The sequence below is a fragment of the Aphelocoma coerulescens genome, chromosome 5, assembly GCF_041296385.1.
Source record: "Aphelocoma coerulescens isolate FSJ_1873_10779 chromosome 5, UR_Acoe_1.0, whole genome shotgun sequence".
Taxonomy (NCBI): domain Eukaryota; kingdom Metazoa; phylum Chordata; class Aves; order Passeriformes; family Corvidae; genus Aphelocoma; species Aphelocoma coerulescens.
This window is the reverse complement of record NC_091019.1, coordinates 61,026,078-61,045,796: the sequence shown is the minus strand read 5'-3', so window position 1 is coordinate 61,045,796 and position 19,719 is coordinate 61,026,078. Positions and strand designations below refer to the sequence as shown.

General features: G+C 39.4%; 1 protein-coding gene across 4 annotated transcripts in view; it reads left to right on the top strand.

Annotated features, from left to right (window-relative positions):
- Positions 1-19,719, top strand: part of SYNE2 (spectrin repeat containing nuclear envelope protein 2) — a 175,665-nt gene that overhangs the window by 75,691 nt on the left and 80,255 nt on the right. For all 4 annotated transcript variants that reach the window (XM_069018486.1, XM_069018485.1, XM_069018487.1 and 1 more), the window contains exons 50-62: positions 507-2,616; positions 3,293-3,609; positions 4,309-4,453; positions 4,905-5,120; positions 5,490-5,755; positions 6,527-6,683; positions 9,331-9,486; positions 11,546-11,686; positions 12,021-12,203; positions 12,723-12,860; positions 13,777-13,962; positions 14,965-15,087; positions 16,652-16,834. In XM_069018486.1, the coding sequence (XP_068874587.1) occupies positions 507-2,616; positions 3,293-3,609; positions 4,309-4,453; positions 4,905-5,120; positions 5,490-5,755; positions 6,527-6,683; positions 9,331-9,486; positions 11,546-11,686; positions 12,021-12,203; positions 12,723-12,860; positions 13,777-13,962; positions 14,965-15,087; positions 16,652-16,834 (4,321 nt within the window). The remainder of the gene's footprint in view (positions 1-506; positions 2,617-3,292; positions 3,610-4,308; positions 4,454-4,904; positions 5,121-5,489; positions 5,756-6,526; positions 6,684-9,330; positions 9,487-11,545; positions 11,687-12,020; positions 12,204-12,722; positions 12,861-13,776; positions 13,963-14,964; positions 15,088-16,651; positions 16,835-19,719) is intronic.

Below are 19,719 nucleotides of genomic sequence, written 5' to 3'. Positions count from 1 at the left end.
AAGAGATTTAAAAAATGTAATAAAAATCTATCTGCTAAATGTACTTCAGATGGGCATTTTAAAATACTCCTGGAAATAGAAGATGAGTAGACTCATTTGGAAGAGTTTATCTTGCATGAATGGAAATTTCTCAGGTTTTTTATAACCAAATTTTATCTTCATTGTCAACCGGAAATTACTATAAAATGTTGTTAATTCACTTAGAGGTAACACTGTTGTTGATTTTTAAAATGAGGCCTACAATCTATATTAGTAATTTTAGAGAATACACAGTAGAACATATCTTTTCTGAAGAGATATCTGTGAACAGTGAATGCTCTACCAATAAGGAAGAAATAATGATACTGCAAGGGTGGTCATGGAATTCCTAAGAGAACATTGAGAGATATGTATGATTAAGTGAATAAAGTTAGGGAATTGTACTCTAAACAGTGAAATTTTTTTTTGAAAATGTCTGTGTATAAGGAGAATTCATTATTTTTGAACACTACTCATATTTTTGGCAGGGGTCCTATGAACAACACAGTTCTTCTGGAGAAAATTAAGGCATGCATAGAGTCCTTACGAAAAGAAAGAGATGTCTTAAACCAGTTGCAAAGTCAGCAAGAAGTTTTATCTCAGCATTTGACGTGCATGGATAAAGTGTTGACAGAAAGCCAAATGAGGCAACTGGAGCACTGGTGGCAGCACATGGAACAAGCAGTGCAAAAGAAACATGATCAAGTTGTGGCAGAAATCGATGAATTTAACCTGCTTATGAATAAAGCACAGGATATTCAGAGGCTGATACAAGAACAGTATTTGCAGGCAGAGTTATATGCCTCAGCTACAGGAAAAGCCAAAGACCCTCTAATTTGGACCACAGAGCTACAGGATATTAAACATGGTCTTTCTCTATTAAAAAGAAGGATTGAGCTGCAGATGAAAAGAATTTGGAGTGATCAAGAGAAGGTGGCTTTGGAGAACTCTGTATGTGACTTGCAGAGCAAATTGGAAGCATTATCAGCACAACAAACTCCTCAAGAGGATATTCAGACCACTGGTCCTGCTCTCATGAAACATGAAATGATGAAGAGGCTGAAAGAAAATATTTCATGGGTCAAAGATTCACTGTCCCACCTTGATCAGAAAGCAGCACTTTTCCCCAGTGATGTCAAATCACAGATCAGAAATTGTCAGCTAATGAACACAGAAGTCCTGAACAGAGAACCTGTTATTGTATCCCTGGATTATGGGCTCCAGCACGTCCTTCCCAGCTTGGAGCCAGAGGAGGTCTCTGATATGACCTTCCTTTTAAAAACATTGAAGAATTCATACAAGGCTCTTGTTTTAAAATCTGCTCAGAGATTGCAGCACTTGGAGCTCCAGCTGAAGGAGAGGCAAAGACTCACTGCAGAAATAGGCAAAGTTCACTCTCAGCTTCGCAAAGCCGAGCTGATGGCCAGGCCTGACCCAGACCAAACCAGCACATGCTCAGAGCTGGTCAGCCAACAAGCCATTCTAAAGGAGATGCTAAAGGACATACAGGAAATAGAAGGGCTTATCTCATCCCACTGTAAAGAGAGTCAGGTCACAGCTGGGCAGCTGAGCCTGTCTGAGCAACTATTCTTGATTGATCAGTTGAGAAGTCTGAAGAACAGAGCAAGGAAGACACAGAGGCAAATTCAAAGTAAACTTTATGAAGTAGAAAAAAAGACAGCTGTCTCCAGAGAGTTTGCTGAAGGAATAGCTTCATTGCAGCAGGATCTTAGTGATCTACAGGATGGTGAAATGAACCTAAAAGATGATGAATTAGTAGGTGCCAAGCAGGGACTGAAGGACAAATGCAAAGCACTGAAAGAAAAAGTGTTAGCTTTTCAGTCAAATTTGTCACAAGTAAGGAAGTACAAGGAAATATTTGAATGCGTTGGTCTGAAATGGGACTCACTGCAGCTGGATGAATTGCAAACTAAATTTTCTAAAATTAAAAATAAAATTAAAGGGAAGATAATACACTTGGAAAATATTGTTAGGGAATGGGACAAGATTCAAGTATTGCTAAATGAAATCCAGACTGTGACATCCACTGTGAGAAAAGAAGCCGATATCCTAAATGATAGCTCCAGCTCTTCTCCTGCTGAGAATGTCATATCTGCACAGATTCTATTGCAGGCAGTTCAGCAAATCTTGTACTTAACCCAGGAGGCAGCAAATCAAATAAACAAAAATGAGATCTTTGATACGTCCTTTAAAGAATCTAAGAGGAAAGAAATAAAGAGCCTGGAGAAAAACGTTGAGGAATTGAATCAGTTTCTTCAAAACTTGGTCTCTGGGCTCCAGAGCGTGAACAAGGAAGGTAGCCAGAATGAAGCAGAAAATATATTCCACATCATAAAGCATATTCAATTAGAACTCCAGCAGCCACTTGTGATAGACATAAATACAATGCAGGATGAAAAGCTGCGATGGGAAGCAATTCAGAATATGGTGGAAGCAAAATTTTCTGCTCTTAAATGTATAATGGAAAAAGGGAGGGAAAACCAAGAAGAAAAATCTCGTGATGGTTCTACAGAAACAAAGTTAGAGACACTGCAAGGCCAGGAAGCACAACTGAAGGCAGACATTGCTGCCCGTGTTGTAAGTATATTCAGTGAAAGTGAAGTATTGACATATGCCTTTCCCCAATAATTAGATGAGGTGTCTGTGGCATTTCTATTTTCATGACTCACATCCTGATTTATTCTAACAGCTGAATTGGCCCCTGATCATCTCTGCATTGGTGGAGAGGATGGGAATCATGATAGAAACCAAGGATACAAAGAAAGTTGTGTTCAATTTGATTATAATCAATCAGTGGGGGTTAGCACAAGAAAAGAATGGTAAAGAGGAGGAAGGAAAAGGCTGTGTTGAAATGTTCAGCTGAAGAGAGACTGGGTGCAGTCATCCTGTGATTTATAGGCAACATTTTCAATAGTGACAATGATGAAAAAATCCAAGCACCTTGTTTCTGCTATAAGGAGAAGTTTTACCAGTTGGGAATGACCGAGAAGATTAAAGCACAGGTCAAACCAATGTGATCAGGAAAGGTGAACATAATTCCTGTCCTGAGGGCAGTCAGTCCATGGGTTACACCACTGCTGTGTGACTACATAGGTAGCAAAATGTGTTTGCCACATGTCCTTAACCTCCTCAGGCCAGTTCTGGGAGCATTGGTCTCAAAGACAGCCAAGTGTGAAATTTTAAGACCATGTGGTGATCCAGAGGAGCACAGCAGCCTTTCTTTATTGTTCCTTTGTCTTTTTAATGCTTTCAGAGTGCCCTGGAGGAGGCATGTAGGGCTGGTGAGCTTTATACCAAGGCCCTTCAGAGGGCTGCCAGGTTCCTCGAGGACTATGAAGCTCCAGCCCAGGCTGCTGCAGCAGAGCTCTGTAGCTCAGAGGAAATCTGTCAGACTCCACAGTGGAAAGAGTTCAACTCTGCAAAGGCTGACTTAGAAAATCTGCACTCCAAGCTGAAAAACCTAGTGAAACCAGAAGACAAAGTGTGTCTGGAAAATGCTTTAAGAGAACTGGTGGATAAGAGTTTGGCATTAAGGAAGAAGGCTCAAAGAAAGGAAGCTGATGAACAGAGGTGGGTTTAAGAGATCTTCATACATCTTGTTCCTTATTATGAGAAACTTGACTGAAAATAAATCAAGTGATGTTTCTGCTCTGGTGGAAATTCAGGTATTCATAAACTCCAGCAGAAAGAACTGTAAGCATTCCTGTTGTTCTCAGGTATGATTGTTAAGGAAAGAAAATTGCCAGACATATTGCTACTAATTTACAGTGCAGTCATTTGTTGTATATTCCAAAACATGGGGCTTGAGTGAGGATCATAGGGTGCCAGAATCAGAAGAAAGCACATTTCTACAGTCTCTAGTCTACAGTCTTAAGTGCTGGTGGAGGTTAGAATAGTTTTCAGAGGGTCCCTAACTAATGTCTTCCACAGGCTGTTCTGATGGCTTGAGAAAGTAAAGCCCAAACAAGGCACAGGCTGTAGTTTCCTTCCTTCAGGTACAGAAGAAGTCTGGGGGGCCTTCAGATACACGTATAGAAAAAGTTTGGGAGAGAGAGTAAAGGATTTTTAAACTGCATGATCATGATCCAGTGGTCAGTACCTCAGGCATCAAAGCTGAGGTGTTTAACAAATGCTAATCGACAGAAACTTGCAAAACAGTAAGGACTAGAAGTTCATAAGGTTTTTTAAAACTTTTATTCTATTGGGCGTTACGGTTGGAGAGAGGAACAACAACAAATTTTGATTTGCACCATTTATTGTTTCATGCAGATATTTTGAAAAACACAAAAGCTATTCAGAAACCAAAGATAAAGTGTGTAATAACCTTGAGAAACTGGAAAAGATGCTTAGACAGTCTTTGTCTAAGATTCCAATGTCTTATAAAGAAGCTTTGGAGCATTTGGAAGAAAGCAAGGTAAGAAAGGCTCTGAAGAACTTGAAAAGCTCATGCAAAACTAGTGCAGCTATGCACACTATATATACTATGTGCTATCATAGTAGAAAGAAGTGGAATTCTTTATTCTGTACTTACATATATGTATATATAAATTTAGGATAAAATCTTTATCCTATATGTATGTATAAAACCACAGAATATGTTAATACATTTATATACTTGTTAAATGACTAGGTGTAATAGACCATGTGAAATGAGTATATCTTACTGCTGTAGAAATCAAACATTTCATTTACTCCATCATTCTCCACAGTCTTAGCCAAAGGAATTCTCTTATCATGACCCTATTATACCAGCTCAGTGGAGCAATTGCCATTTTCCTAGAGGATCCTAGTCATGTTACTGAATACTTCATTAATACTTCTGACTGTAGCATTTTACTTATTTATGTGGGTTTTTTTCCTCTAAGATTTTAGTCTCCAGCATTGACTCTGCTGAAGAGGAGCTTGTGAAGCTGAGGCAGATCTCTGGAGAGCTGATGAGGTTATGCAGAGGAAGTGACAGGGCCCTGGCCAGGATTGTAGCAGTGCTGTGGGAAAACTGGCTGGGTTTGCTTGAGGCAGCCAAAGGACTGGAAATTACCTGTGAAGAACTAAAGCAGGAATGGAAATTCATCAATGAAGAGGTGAGTTGCTCAGCATCTGTAAGTTTGGGAGGTAGAGATGGGGCTGTGAGTAAAATGGCCTCTAAAGGGCTGAGATCAGTGCAGGACATCATTTCCCACACGCTGCTCAGTTATCCCCACCCTTTCTTGAACCCAGAGTCAGAAATAGGGGGAGAATATTTATTCAACCCTCTGAACCCAGAAAAATTCTTCACGGGGTTATGAGCTTTGTTAAAGCAAACTCAGGTGTTTTGTCACACTTCAGAGGTTCAAGTTCTGACTGTGTAATTCCCAATACTTAGTCACCCATGTGAGTAAATGAATAATGTAACTTAAGGTGGTGGAATAAAAGAGCAGTTTATCTCATGCCTTGCCTTGGTGTTTACTTAGCTGGAACGAGAAACAATAATTCTCGATAAGCTCCAGGAAGAACAGCCAGAAAGCCTTAAAGAGAAAGAAAAGGCCACCAGAGAGGAACTGGTGGAGTTACTAGATTTTGTGAACTCATTCGAAGAAAACATCAACCAGCAACAGCTCCTCTTACTCTTGCTTCTTCACCGGATAAGAAACATCCTGAATACACCTGAAAATGCTGAGGGAGAAGCTGCCCTTCCTGCCTTGTGTGAGATAAAGGCAATGCAAGAGCGCTGTAAAAAGTAAGTGGTGTGAGATTTCTGTTGAAGATAAGAGCTAGGACTATTTACAAGCAGAGGATTTTAGTGGATATCAAAGAATATATAAAAGCTGTAATGCAGTTAAAAAGACAATGAATGCTCTGCTGGGTCAGACCAATTCTCTATCTCAGCCATCTGCTGTCTCCAGTATGGGCATTGGGGGATATTATTTAGGGAGAGGACCTGAGCCTGGCCATATCATTTGTGGGCTTCAATTTGTGTTCAAATGCAGTAGGAATCAAGGAACAGTATCAGTTTCAGAGGTTCCAAGCTCTTGTGAATTTTGAGATTGTCCACTCTTAGGAAAATCAGACCTTGTGTCTTTTGCAACTTTTATCTTATTATGTGAGTGCCACTGTCTAAAATTCACTCCAAAGATTTTTTACAAATCTGGTGATTGTACTCACACTTCTTCGGGTTTGCTTTTGGACATGGGAATCTTTGTGAGCAACATCTGCTCTGCCAGGATCTTCAGACTCTGAGAACTTGACCTCTGCTTGCTGTTTAAATATGCCTGCTATCTGATTTGGTCTACCGAATGTCCTTTGTTTAGCACTATCTGAAGATTTGCTTTAAAGAAACTGAGATTATAAGTGACATAAACTCACAGATTTAATAACAGAAAAAAATGCTAAATTACAGACAAATGTGGTTCTGGATATCTACCTGTATAATATCTGTATTAAGCATGTTCTTTGCGCCTACTTGGTGTAGAATCTAAAGCAATGTATTCTTTCTGGTAATCTTCCATAGGTTGTACCAAAAGGCTCAAGACCATAAAGATTCTGTGAAAGCTGAGATTCAAGAGAGGAACAAGGTCACTGAAGAAATAAGTGCTGTGACAAATGCATTACAGAATGCTGCATCTGTGTTACTGCAGGATGCTGATGGAAAGGCAGAACAATTGGAGGTTGGTAACAGTTCTGTTATTGTGACATTCAGAGTATCTCCTGGTTTATGCTGGTGCTTGAACTTGCTCCAGATAAAATTAATGGCAAGGTCTATGCACATTGACTTAAAAGACAAAGAATCTGGCTCAGCAGAATACAACTGGCCCTGCCATGGTCTTGGTTTGTGTTTTTTCCCCTCTGTGTGACTCAGTAAGCAGGCACAGAAATATTTCCAGGTTGCAGAGAAATTCACAGCCAGCTGCATTCCTTTTAGGAAGGGCTGCTTAGTGTACACCCTGCATGCTCCCCTCTGCATACCTACCCAGCACAGCTTCAGATGCTCTGGATTTGATGTCCCACACTGGGGGTTAACCTGGTAAATGATTTTTAAAAATCAAGTTGTGGTGATCAAGATCACAGTGTCCACCAGCAGTCTACACATTTCTGCATTTCTTGACTTTATGAAATACTGTTATTCCTAACAGTTCCTGAACTTATTTATTTATTATTTGAATTATATTTGTTTCAAATTACTCCTATTGTGTTTATATTGCTATCATAATTTTTAAATCTTGATCAAAAATTGTTTTTAATTCTATTTAATCCAGTTATCTGTTAACTATAGAACTTTGTAATTTATTTGTTTTAGCCTACTAAAGTGTAGTACAGATTTGGGCTCTCTTTGCTGAGTCTTGTATAAGAACTGGTTGGGTGTCCCCATTCTAGCACAGTTCTGGGAAAAATACAGCAGCCAAAGATCACAGTGGCAGATAGGGGTTTAGCATGAAAGAGAAACGTTTATTGCATGTTTAGGAAGTTCTGAAAACCCATGAGCTAGCATTATGGTGGTGAGACCTTGGATTTGTCTGAAAAGGCTGGTTTTCTGTTTAAAATTATTCAGAATTAGAATTTAGAGTTGTGTCTGCTTTTTTACTGAGTTCTTTGTATCCAGAAGGAAATTTTACTACTGCAGGTGCTTTTTGCCTGCTCTTTTCCCTCACATCCAAACTTTGCTACTCTGAAAATTCACCCAAAAGTGAGTTTTCACATTGTTCCTTTTTCTGATAGCAATGGCACAAGCAAATGTTAGCAACAATTCCATCAGGTGATTTCTTTTTAGCAGTATGTCACAGCAGGCCTGTTCCTTTTGAGAGGATTGAGCTGAAAGGATTGAAGAATTCATTAATTTTACATAGTCCAAACACCAGTGAGCAAAAATCTGCAGGGCAGTTTCATCCCTTACTTCCAAAGAAAATCTAGTTCATATGAAATCTATAGCATTAATCAGGACTCCATTGCATCTATTGAGTGGAAATGCCTATTGCACTTTGAGATGGCAAACCTGATTTAGCTGGGTGACAAAAGTTTTAATTCACCCACACAGATGAAAAGGGGAAGTGTTACTATCTTGTCCCTTAGGAAAAAAATTGGGACAGTTTTGACAGGCATCTGCTTTCCAGCTAAATAATCTGAAATATGAACATGCAGTAATACACAGAAACCACTTTGTAGAGACATCTTTGTTTTGGAGATGAGAGTTGTAAGTGATTCTTTCCAGTTCAAGTCAGGCAATCTGTGAACTCTCATAAATATTGGCACAATCTTAATTGGGCCATTTGACAACAGCAGCCTTCTCCCTGAGAGAATGAGGCACACAGCTGTTTTGTGGGTTTGAGGGGTTTTTTTTTAATATCAGACCCAGTTGTTGTGGGATGACAGAAAATAAATCAATCTCAGTCTCACATATTTCTGTGTGTTGCATTTGTGTGAAGGAAAAGGTTCCCAAGTGAAGACTATGAATTAATGGATTACCATTGCTCCTGATTGAAAAAGCAAAGGCAGTTAATTTTGGTGGCTTTCATTGCCTGGTAGGAGCTTTGGCTCATTTTTCCCAATACCTTGAGTTAACATTTGAGTTTCTCAAACAGCTGAGCACTAGGGAAAGGAACCATAAAGCCAGCAAACAGAACTTTCCAACTTGAAACTCTAGAAAACCTTCCAAACAAATGGATTTCTTCATTCTTTCTGCAGGAGGACTTAGCTCGGATTTTATTTCTAGGCCACAGGCTGTAGACAGTTGTTCAAATTTCTTTTATCTCATAAAACCTACATTCTTCATGCAGAACTGGAAGCTACTGTTTTGAGAGGAGCCTGCTGTGCTGCTCTGCATAATTGCCTGAAAGCAGACACTTCAGCCTGAAACCTGTTGCTTTTTGTGGCCTTTGTGTTGTTTATAATAATGAAGGGATGGACGTTGGCTATTAAACGTCTTTCAAAGGGGAAAATGCACTTTGGGCACAAGGGAGAGCACAAAGGTTAACATTTAATCACAGGAGTTGTTCAGAGAGTCCCTTTGCTGTACCTGTCAATGAACATCAGTGCGTCACTTCCCCGACATGGAGCAGTATCAGGTTTAATTAATTCTTACAGATTGAAAAGCATCATTTGATTAAATGAGTCAGTATTTCTTAGTGTTTATCTGCTTGCAGAGGTAATCAAATTAAGTTTGATATCACAAAAACAACTTTTCCAAACCATAATCACGGTAGGAAATACAAAATGCATTATGTGTGTGTGTACATACACATATATATGTATTTGTGGATTTACACACATGCACTCACTAAGAACTGGGTAAAACTGCTGAAGTTATTCTTAATTCTGTAGGAGCTTCAGAGTGTGATTGGTAGAGAGAGTCAGGCTCTGGAGGATATCATGAAGAAGCTTCGGACCAAGTATTCTGAAATGTACACAATAGTTCCTGCAGAGATTGAAACACAGCTGGAGGACTGCAAGAAAGTGTTGCAAGACCTAGAAGAGAAGGTAACTGTTGATGTGGTTTTCATATTTATCTGTTTGCAATGTATAAATACAGCTGTGTTTGATGACTATCATAGCTCTAAATTTCAACTTGAAACGTTGATTATTTTTGTTTGCATTTTTTTCTCAGTGAAAATTGATGTGTGAGGAAAGGTTCCTCATGTTAACTGTCTCCTTCTAGAATAACCTTACAGTGAACAGTGTGAATATAGCATTTTTATTTTTTATTAAAAATGGACATGGCAGAACCTTTAGCAGTGAAGTTTTAATATGATATGGATGCTGTCTTCTATCCAATCTGATTCTTAAACTGGGAACTAATAGTTGAAGTTGATTGGAAAGTTTCCATAGCTTGAATGAGAAGATATTTTCAAAACTGGGTTAAGCAAGGACTTTGAAAAAGGATTTTTTTTTTTTTTAATGTAATTTGGACACGTGGTAGGGTACCGTGACATGGTTCCTTTTACCACCCCTGAGGACATGGTCGCCTTCTTTAAAATCAGGCAGGAAATTTAAATAACTGAATCCCACTATTTTTGCAGTATTTTCTATCTACAAGGGATATAAGCAGTTAGCTGAAAGCAAAATAAGGGAAAATGGAGTAATATTCTCTCAGTTTGAGGTCCAGTTTTTAGCCTGATACAATTACCATCATTGTTACTTACTCATTTGTGTTATTTTAAAAATGAAAAAACCCTTTTCAGTTCTCATATTTCAGAAATAATAATGTTTAATGTTAATTTTAAGGTTAAAGCTCAGCTAATTTGATAAAACTTGAAAGTTTAATAAAACAGTTTTGAAATCCAGTTACTTTTTAGTGTCTATCAAATTATTCCTTCATTTTATCTTACATAAAATATTTAGCACATGTTAACTAAAGCTTGTGAGTTTTAATTTGGTTAACTTTATAGTTTCTGTTTCAAAATGGGACTAGTCTTTTCAGAACCAACAACTGGGAGGAGAGAAGGAAAGCAAAACAGTATTTATGCTTTGAGCTTTTTTGGTTGTTTACTGTTTCTTTTACCGAGATAAAAGGTTATGCCAAAGCACACATTACCTGTTGGAGTGAAAGAACTGGTCCTGAAATGAGTAGATAATTAATTCATTAACAATGAGTAGTTAATTAATTCATTAACTAAAAGTTATCGTAATTCCTCATCCCACAACAAGTATAAAGTATTACAGTACTGGGAGATTCAAACTAAAACAACTACTAAATTAAAAATCTTTTGCATCAAGGCAGCATAAAACTATTCAGTGTGCATTTGCCCCCTAAATCCTAGGGCTGCAGCACACGAAGAATTTAGCAATTTCCTGGTGCTTGGCCAACCCTAGCAGCCAGCAGAGCTGTAAGAAAAGATGTCACTTTTGGGCAAGATCAAGGACTTTCTCCCTCCGTGCACTTTATCTAGTCCTTAGTAACCTGGTAGCTTACGGTGTGTTGCTCAGTCCTGTGCTCAGGCAATTACTCAACTTCAGCTTCGAGAGTTTTTCTTTTTACATGGAAAATCAGGCCCCCCGGTGCACCAATTTTTCATTTCTGTGGAGTCCTGCAGAGTGAAATTAAGTTCCTCAGAGCTTTTTATTTTAGTGATAAATCTCCAAGTTTATATTGAGAAATTTGCTGTGCATTGATGCACTTTGATATTCCTTTGTTTGTTACATGGAAGTCACAGCTGTCAGCTGAGACATAAAGGTGTCATTCTGGGTTTCTTACGGCATAAATCCAAGTGTGACCCTTCCCACCATGCAGCACGAGCAGCCTCTGTTGCAGATCAGGGTGAAGCAAAGCACCCAGGGAGTCGCAGTGCCTCAGGGCTTGTTTCCTCAGGGATTGCCTTTCTGAGCCAGGCTTTTTTAATGAGAGCAAATTAGTGAACAACATGTAGATGTTGAACCCGCTCACATTAGTGCTTCTCCCTTCAAATGTAGTTCCATTCTGGTGTTTTGAAGTGACTTGTCAAGAGAAACGAAACAGAATTTTAATATTTTTGGTAAAGTGGTGCACAGAAACAAGCAGATCTTTGTAATCATCCCGACTGTTTTCTCTTTGCTCTGGCAGGTTAGCTCTGAAATCTTGCAGAACTCTCCTCAGTATGTGCTGAAAAGAAAAGCAGAAACTATTAACAATGGCCTTCAAGCTATTGAAAAGATGTTACAACAGAAGAGTGAAAACATTGCAAAAGCCAAAGAAGTTCAGAAGGTAATCTTGCAAAAAAAAAAAAAAAAAATTGTGGGTGTTAAAAGATTTTTGGTTGTTTCTACAGAGCCTTGTTCAGCATAAAGTGGTCTTCCATTCATTTTATGTCTGTAAAAGGAGAAGTGCAAGCAAGCACTTAGGTGGTGAATATGTACCAATTCTTTCTCACAGGAAAATCCATGCTCTTTTCAACTGTGAATCACACCAGTAGATGCAAAGTGTTCTGTTCTCATCGTATCAGTTCTGAAACCTTTGCAATTCCACATATCCCACGTGAAGAGCTGCTGTTACCTTTGAGCCTGACCTTATATGTCATTTCCCTTCTCTCCACATGCAGCAAATTTGGGATATGCTGGACCTTTGGCATTACAAACTCAACGAGCTGGATGCAGAGGTGCAGGATATAGTGGAGCAGAATTCCTGCCATGCACAGGAGTTGATGGATATCCTGGTGGCCCCCTTGCAGCAGTACCAGCAGGTCTCACAGCGTGCTGAGCGCAGAACTGCCATTCTCAACAAGGTAGGTCCAAGTGGAACCTTTTTTTACCAATCCTATAAAGAAAACCAGAGTGAAGGCTTTGCATGAAACATCATCAGAGGCTGTCAAATGAGTAGAGTCACAAGCCTGCTGTGGTAAGGCTTATTGTAGGTGGGGTTTCTGGAGTGGCTACCCCAAAGGGCTGGCTCAAACCATGGTTGAGGGGTTTGTGTGGGGAATGCTTGCCCCTGGGTGGGTGTTGAGATGGTTCTCTCAGACTCTGCTAATGGGCTGTCTATTAAAGTACCATTGCCATGTAACTTGTAACAATGCTCCCATAAAATGTAAGCATGCAAGCACCAAAATCGCCTTTGATGAGAGGGGATAGCCTGAAATCATGAAACCATTTCAGAAAAATGGTTTTTATTTCACCATGCTAATTTAACTGACCGTGATGCGAATGCATCCTGATTTCTTTTAATCTTGTCCACAGATGTATTTATCCTATACAGTGAACAGCAATTCACTTGTGACTTGCTGTAAAATCCTGTTATTTCCTAGGCTACCAACAAGATGGAAGAATATGAGGAGCACTTGAAGAATGTGAAAGATTGGATAGAAAGCACCAACAGTTTGCTGAGAGCAGATGCTCAGCTCGACTCTGCAAAAAGCTTACGGAGGCATACTGATGAACTCCAGGTAAGAGCTGGTGCAGACAAATGGTCCTGTTAGCACTAGTTGCTCTGCACAGATGCAGTTTTCCATTCTTAATTGTTACTGACATAAATAACTTACCATTTTCAGTAAACCCTTTAAGTGAAAAATAGTTATAGTTGACACTCATGAAATACAGATGCTTTTTGGTGCTGGACATACCTATTTTGTGCAAGTGCTGAACTGTTGTACATCTTCCAAAAATGTGTGATTGTCTTCTGTAACCCTGCTGAGTGGCTATGGTCAGGTTTTACTGCCTGCATATATAGGATTCTTTCTGTATTGTATGTGAGCCAAAAAGGCAAAGTGCTGTTTTTTTGATGTCTGTGTGCTAGATGGAAACTTTGAAGTGAGTTGTGGTTTGGAAGGCTGTGCTCACTGTTCCTTGAAGGGAATTCTGATTGGTAATTTCAAAAATCGAATGTTTGTAATATTACAGGGAAGATCAGGGCCAGTGCCAAAAAAAATTCTGGCAATTTTGTACTTAAAAATCGAGTTTTATGTACATCCACTCCTTGGCTGAGACCAAGTGAGAAAGCTGGTGTTCCAAACATAGATTTTTGTAGTAAGATTAGTAAGAATTCTTGACAGGAAGTAGCTGCCCATTCTGGGCTGATAGTTACAAAAGCATGTAGCCACAGTGGGGAGACTGGGATTTCCTTCACACACCACCCAGACAAATGGATCACATGTATTTCTTGCAGCCTTTGCTGTTCTTCATTCTGGTGTTCACAGCAGTTAATCCAAAAGCTGAACCAGTTCATGGCAGGGGAAGGAACGTCACATCATGCACAACTAGCCTGATATTTTCTGGAACATTTTGTTCCTTCTAATCCTTACCTCTATGTAACTTTAATGTTCAGCAGTGATCTATCAAACTAAGCTCTTACTTTGTCTCCAGATGGCTTTGGAAGACTTGGAGCAAAAGCAAAATCTCCTGCATGGCATCTTCATGGAGCTGGAGGAGCTGACACCCATCTTTGAAACAGACAGTGTAATGCAACAGCTGAACGAAATAGATGTTCAAGTAGCAGCTTTACAGCAGGAGATAGCAGAGATTCTTCCACAAATCCTGCATGTGGCTGATGTAAGTCTGGGTGACCCATAACTGCCTTTTATGAGAGCTTCATCATGTGTTAGGAAATACAGGTTATATCACCTGCACGGAAAACAGGGTTTAGTGCAGGTTTTTGTAGGTGTGCCAAATGAGGAAATTAACTGTTTGGAAACAAACCATCAGAAGGCATTTGGTAACTAAGCTGTGAAGTTCAGGATTAGCACAGGATGTAGGAGGAAAGGCTGGGAGCCTGGGTTGGTGCAGCCTAGAGAAGCTTGGGGGTGAGAGGTTGATATTGCTGCTGTTTGCTGCTACATGACGGGAGACTGCAGACAGGACTGGGCCAGGCTCTTCTTGGGATGTGCAGCAAAAAGATGAGCAGTAAGAGATCTCAAGTGTAACAAAGGAAATTACATCTACATAGTAGGAAGGATTTTAATTTTTTTTTTTTTTTTGCAGTGAGATTGGTCAAACACTAGATCAGGGGCTTCAAGCAGGGTTAATGTCCCCAGCTCAAGAGATACCCAGATCTCAGTAGGGTCAGACCCCAAGTGCCCTGCTTTGATGGGTACCAGAGATCTTTCAAGGTCCCTTCCAGCCTATTCTACTCTGTGACTATCTCTGGGAGTTCACAAGCAGCTGTATGTGGATTCCTTTTCCATCTGATGTAAATCTTTTCCTATTGGAAGCTGCAACAGTATGATTACAGCACTTGCCTATGCTGGTTACTCTCACCACTGGAAAACTGTCTTCTTACCACTAGTAATTTAGAATGTGAATTTTCAAGGATATTTCAGTTCTGTATTCAGGGTTTAAAATAGACCAGATGATCTTAAATACTTAATTCCTTTAGAAGTTATGACTATATGTAATTTACAATAACTAGCCTTTTGATTGATAGCATTCTTTAACATATTCTGGCTGTGCTGTAGTAATTTTTCAGTATTTCTTTTTAAAGTGAAAAGACAGAACTGCAAGTTGGCTTTGGTGTTTGGGCTATCTACAAATACTCCCTTTGTTCCCAAAATCTAGGAATTGGATGCCATTGAATCTCATGTGAAAGTGTTTGAGAAGGATGTTGCAGAAATGAAGACAATCCTGTCATCAGAAGATCTGTTAGAATTTTCTCCTAAAGACCAACTTAAGCATGGACAGGTCTGTGGAAACTCCTATTTAGGCTTTTTTTCCTGATCAGTATAAACCCTGAGGTGAGACTGTTGAGAGACCCTTCAAGAAGCACAGTCATGGTTTGAACACACACTTGAAATTAAAGCACTATTGAGAACATGCCCACAGAGAACTCGAGTGTGTAACTTAAACTCATGTCAGGCATAGCTCCCCATTTGAGGATCTCCGTTTTTTGGGAAGTTTGTGGCCTGATTTTCAAGAGATGTTTGCTGCACACCACTCTACTTGGCACCAAACTGAAATCTGAAGTTAAAAAGTTAGGCCTTATTTTTCCAAAAATGGAGGCAAATTTTAGCAGATGATCCTTTTATTTCACACCACATGCAGTCCACAGTGTTATCTGCCTAAAATACAAAAAGCATGGGTTCAGTTTCAGGTGAGGAATAAAAATATCATCATACCTTTCATAGCAGTGTAACTCTCATAATAAAGCTGTGCAGCTTGGTTATCCACAGAACAATTTTGTAGTAACTACATTACGTGGAAAAACTAAAGTAATATTTCTTCAAGAAAATAATGTTCACATATCTCCTTACTGTAAATCAAAGCCTGGATAGTACAAAAATTCCTGATGCAGACTTCTTATGAATGAGAGAATAACCATCTCTGTTCCCACTGGGGCATTTCAAAACAAAATCTTCTTGAGAGGGAGTTCAGCAAAAAAGTTAGTCATTAAAAACCCTACAGGTGGTTTGTATTTATATTACCTTTTTCTTCTGGGGTTCCCTGCTGAATGAGGTCCCGGTGGGATTTCATATTTCTTCAGGAGAACCAAGAAGTTATGAGTTGCTACTGCCATTCTGTCTTTCATAAATTGATCACTGAATCTTCCATAAAACATGTATTGTGCTATGAAAGGGCACACTTCTGTTCTTCCCAAAATGATCAAGGTGGTTGTAAACTGGGCATTCACTCAATGTATTGTGATATGAAATGCTGTCCTTGACAGGAAAGCTGTCTTCAGGGGTTTCTGCTGACTTCCATCTCAATTCATCATCTCATCTATGTTTATAAGGCTGCTTTTGGGACCATCATAAAATGACTGGTTTGCAGGACAAAAGACAAAAATCAGAATTTGCCTAGAGTGACGTCAAAGAATTTGCACCAGTTTTTAACTGTCTTCACTGCCAATGATGTTCTGCTTTGAAATGAGCTGCTTAGTAAATAGCAACTAATCTGAATGTGACACTTTTTTGTCACTGTGCAAACTTTATGTATGTATATACAGAAAAACCAGAATTGTAAATATAAATTATATCTTTGTCTTGCTTTAAACAAACTCACCGTGGATTTTCATTTATTTTTTCCAAGATTCACAGAATCACAGAATATTCTGAGTTGTAAGGGACCCACAAGGATCATAGAGTCCAACTCTTAAGTGAATGGCCCATATGGGGATTAAAATACTCTCCCTTCTTAAATGGGAAGCTCACCAAAGACAGTTTTTGCTCATCATTAGTGTAGTATAAATTTATGGTGTTGATTTTTCTAACTCGGTATCACATCCATCATCTATCCTGTATCCTGACAGGTTATACTTGAGCATGTTGGTCCCATGCAGAAGACTATTGTTCATATACAGTCCTATGAAGATGCACTTCAGCTGCCAGGGCTGAAAATGCAACCTTTCTCTGTCTTCCAAAGAGCAAGACAACTCTTGAGAGAACTGAAGAAATTAGAAAAAATTACTAAGGAACAAAATGAGCTGCTGGAGGTAATTGATGGGGTTTTTTTCTTACAGTCACCTGGACCACCTTTTTTTTAGAGAAATTTTGATCTTTAAACAATGTTGCTTTTGCAGCCAGTAGTTACGCCTACTGTGTCTTCTGTGTGATGGTTTGGGGCTGTTTTTTCTTCTTCCTGTTTAATTTGGTTCTGCAACAAAGCACACTGAAGTCTTGAAATGCATTTCAGTTTTCCAATTCAGTCACAGCTGACACCATATTGAAGAAGAAATGAAGGCTCAGGTGTCTCATGCCCCAGGTTTGCACTGGTGATCAAAGTCCAGTGTTAGTTGCAGGTGCTCACATCTGCAGCATTCAACTCCTTAAATTCACCTTGACCATGGAAATTCTTGTTGACAGCCATTAGGTGGAAATTGCTAACAGCAGAAGGTCTTCTACTGATCCAAATCAGTGAGCCAGGAAAGTGGCCATTCCCTACACCCCAAGACACCAAGCTGTGTCTTGGTTAATTCACTGTTTTGAGGCAGGCCAGCATGTGACAGGGGCCTTGGAGATGTTGGCCAGGCTGGGTTTGGAAACAGAGGTGATACAGCAGCAGGAGAAGGCAGTGCTGATGGGTCAGTGAGGGTTAACTCGGGGACAGTGAGAGTTATGGGACAGCTCCAAACCTGAAGGAGTCTCTGTGCAGCACTTCACTGAGCAGTGTGGTTGTACCAGCTCAGGGAAATTCCAATTCAGGGCCTGGTCATGCTTCATTGCCCAGGCTGGAGGAAATCTGGAGCTTGGTAATGCAGGTTCCCACGTCAGCAGAGGAATGAAAGTTCTTGTTTGACCCATCCATTTCTTGGCAGGATGCTGACAGCACCTAGAAAAGTGTTATGTTGTCTTTGCTGATCTGGTTTTCCCAACGTGTTAGGGTACAGCAAAATGCTTTAAAACATCTAACTGGGTGTTTCAGAGGCCTGGCAGACACAAGTGACAGCTAAAACAGGAATGCCCATCTTTGATTTTCAGTTCATGAAATTAAGAGCACCACACAAAGAGAAAAAACTCAAGCATGCCACATGACTAGTGCATGCTTGGAGTTCAGAAAAAAGCAATGACTATGTTAGAGCTGTATAATCCCTACAATCCTTTTTTTTTTTTTTTTGGTCCATACAATTTCTTACGTCTGAAAAAATGGATGTGGTAAAATGTACCTTTTTTAGAGCTACCAGATGAAATAATGGAGAATATTCAAAACACTTTAAAAACATCAGAAACAGGGTGCTTCGAAATTATCAGTTGTTATCATGACACTTGTAACTGGTTTGTGTAGAGTATTAGGTCAAATTTTAGATTTTTCTCCTTTTTGTAAAGCTGTGACCTTTTTTGCTCAGCATTTGCCTTTATCTTGTAGACACCCAACAATCTGCAGGTGAATGAAATTTATTTGTGAGAAAACAGATTGGAAAAATTGCAATTCTTGACAGCTAGTGTATCAAACTGTGCAAAAGAGATTTTCCAGTGCAGTTGAATGGGTTCAAAGTAGCAGTACTACAATACAAGTCTGGCACCACCTACGGTGTAACAAAAGATAAAACCATTAAACCATGGCATTTTGAGTGCTGCATTAAAAATGTGGTAAGAATCCTGCTAGAGAGGAAAGCTAATGGCAGCCAAGCTTCATATATAAAAATAAATACGTTTTTTCCCCCCCAGGGATTAGTCTTTGGATGAGTTTGTCCATATTTAGCTATGGATGAGGCAATGGGATATTGCACCAGTAACTTTTGTGTAGTTAGTTGCATTGTAACACCTGAAACAGTAAATCAGAAACAAAGCCTGTAATAGGTATTGAAAGTGCTCTGGGCCAGGATTTTAGGTGCCTTAGTTCTCAGTTGAATGTTGCCCTCTGTTTTTTTATTATGGTCTGTTAAGTCCCACACCTAAATAATGTCATCAGGAAGAAGATTTGGAAGCCACATCTGCTTCTACTGGTTTTCTGTACAAGAGAGTGGTATTATTTGCATATCTGATGCTTTCCTGACCTCATTTTCACTAAGCTCTTCCAAAACAAATACACTGTGGATAGGTGGGCCTTTTCCATGGGCAGGTCTTCTAGTGTTACCACAATATGAAAAGTAAAAAGCAACTGTTAACCAGGAAATAACTCAAAAGAGAGGCAGCCCTTGTAGGAAGAAATTCAGTCCCACATATATGGCATAATTTGGTATATTGGATAAAGGATAAAATCAGATTTTCTTTTCCCTGAGTTGAAGGCAGAAACAAATTAATTATCTTCAGGTAAGTGACTGTATTCACATATTGGCCCATGACAGAAGACACTGGAGTCTGTATACGAAATATTCAGACTGTTTAGTTAGTCAAGGAAATTTGAGGTAGTACTCACTTAACTTATTACTAAACAGTCCTATTCATATAGAATTGAAGGTATGGGTAAGGAAATCTTCCTTTTAGGAGATCTTCTTTTACTTTCTCATTGAAGCTGAGCACGAGAGGACCTATTCCTTTTTCTTTTCTCTTTAATTCCTTGCCTATGGCACTAAGATTATGGGCCACAATTTAATATCTTTCCTTTCAAATTGTCTTTCATTCTTTTAAATGAGGAAAATAGTTTCTTCTAGGACCTGTGAGTAAAATAATAATGGTTATTTGGAGCCTTATTAGCCTGCATTTTCTTGAGAGGGAGTGCTGCTTGGAAGAAGTGACTGAAGAAATGGCACTGTTGCTGTTCATGCAGGAGACACTCCTTGCTTTGGAAGGCAGAGTCTGTGAATACTTTGCAGTGAGATCTTTGACCTCTGGGGTCATTCAGGTGCTGCTGTCAGCAGAGTAGGATCAAGCCTGTTGACTTCATTGTTTCTTCATTAGCTTTGCAAGCACCTAAGGAACAGTCCTTTAATATTCTTTG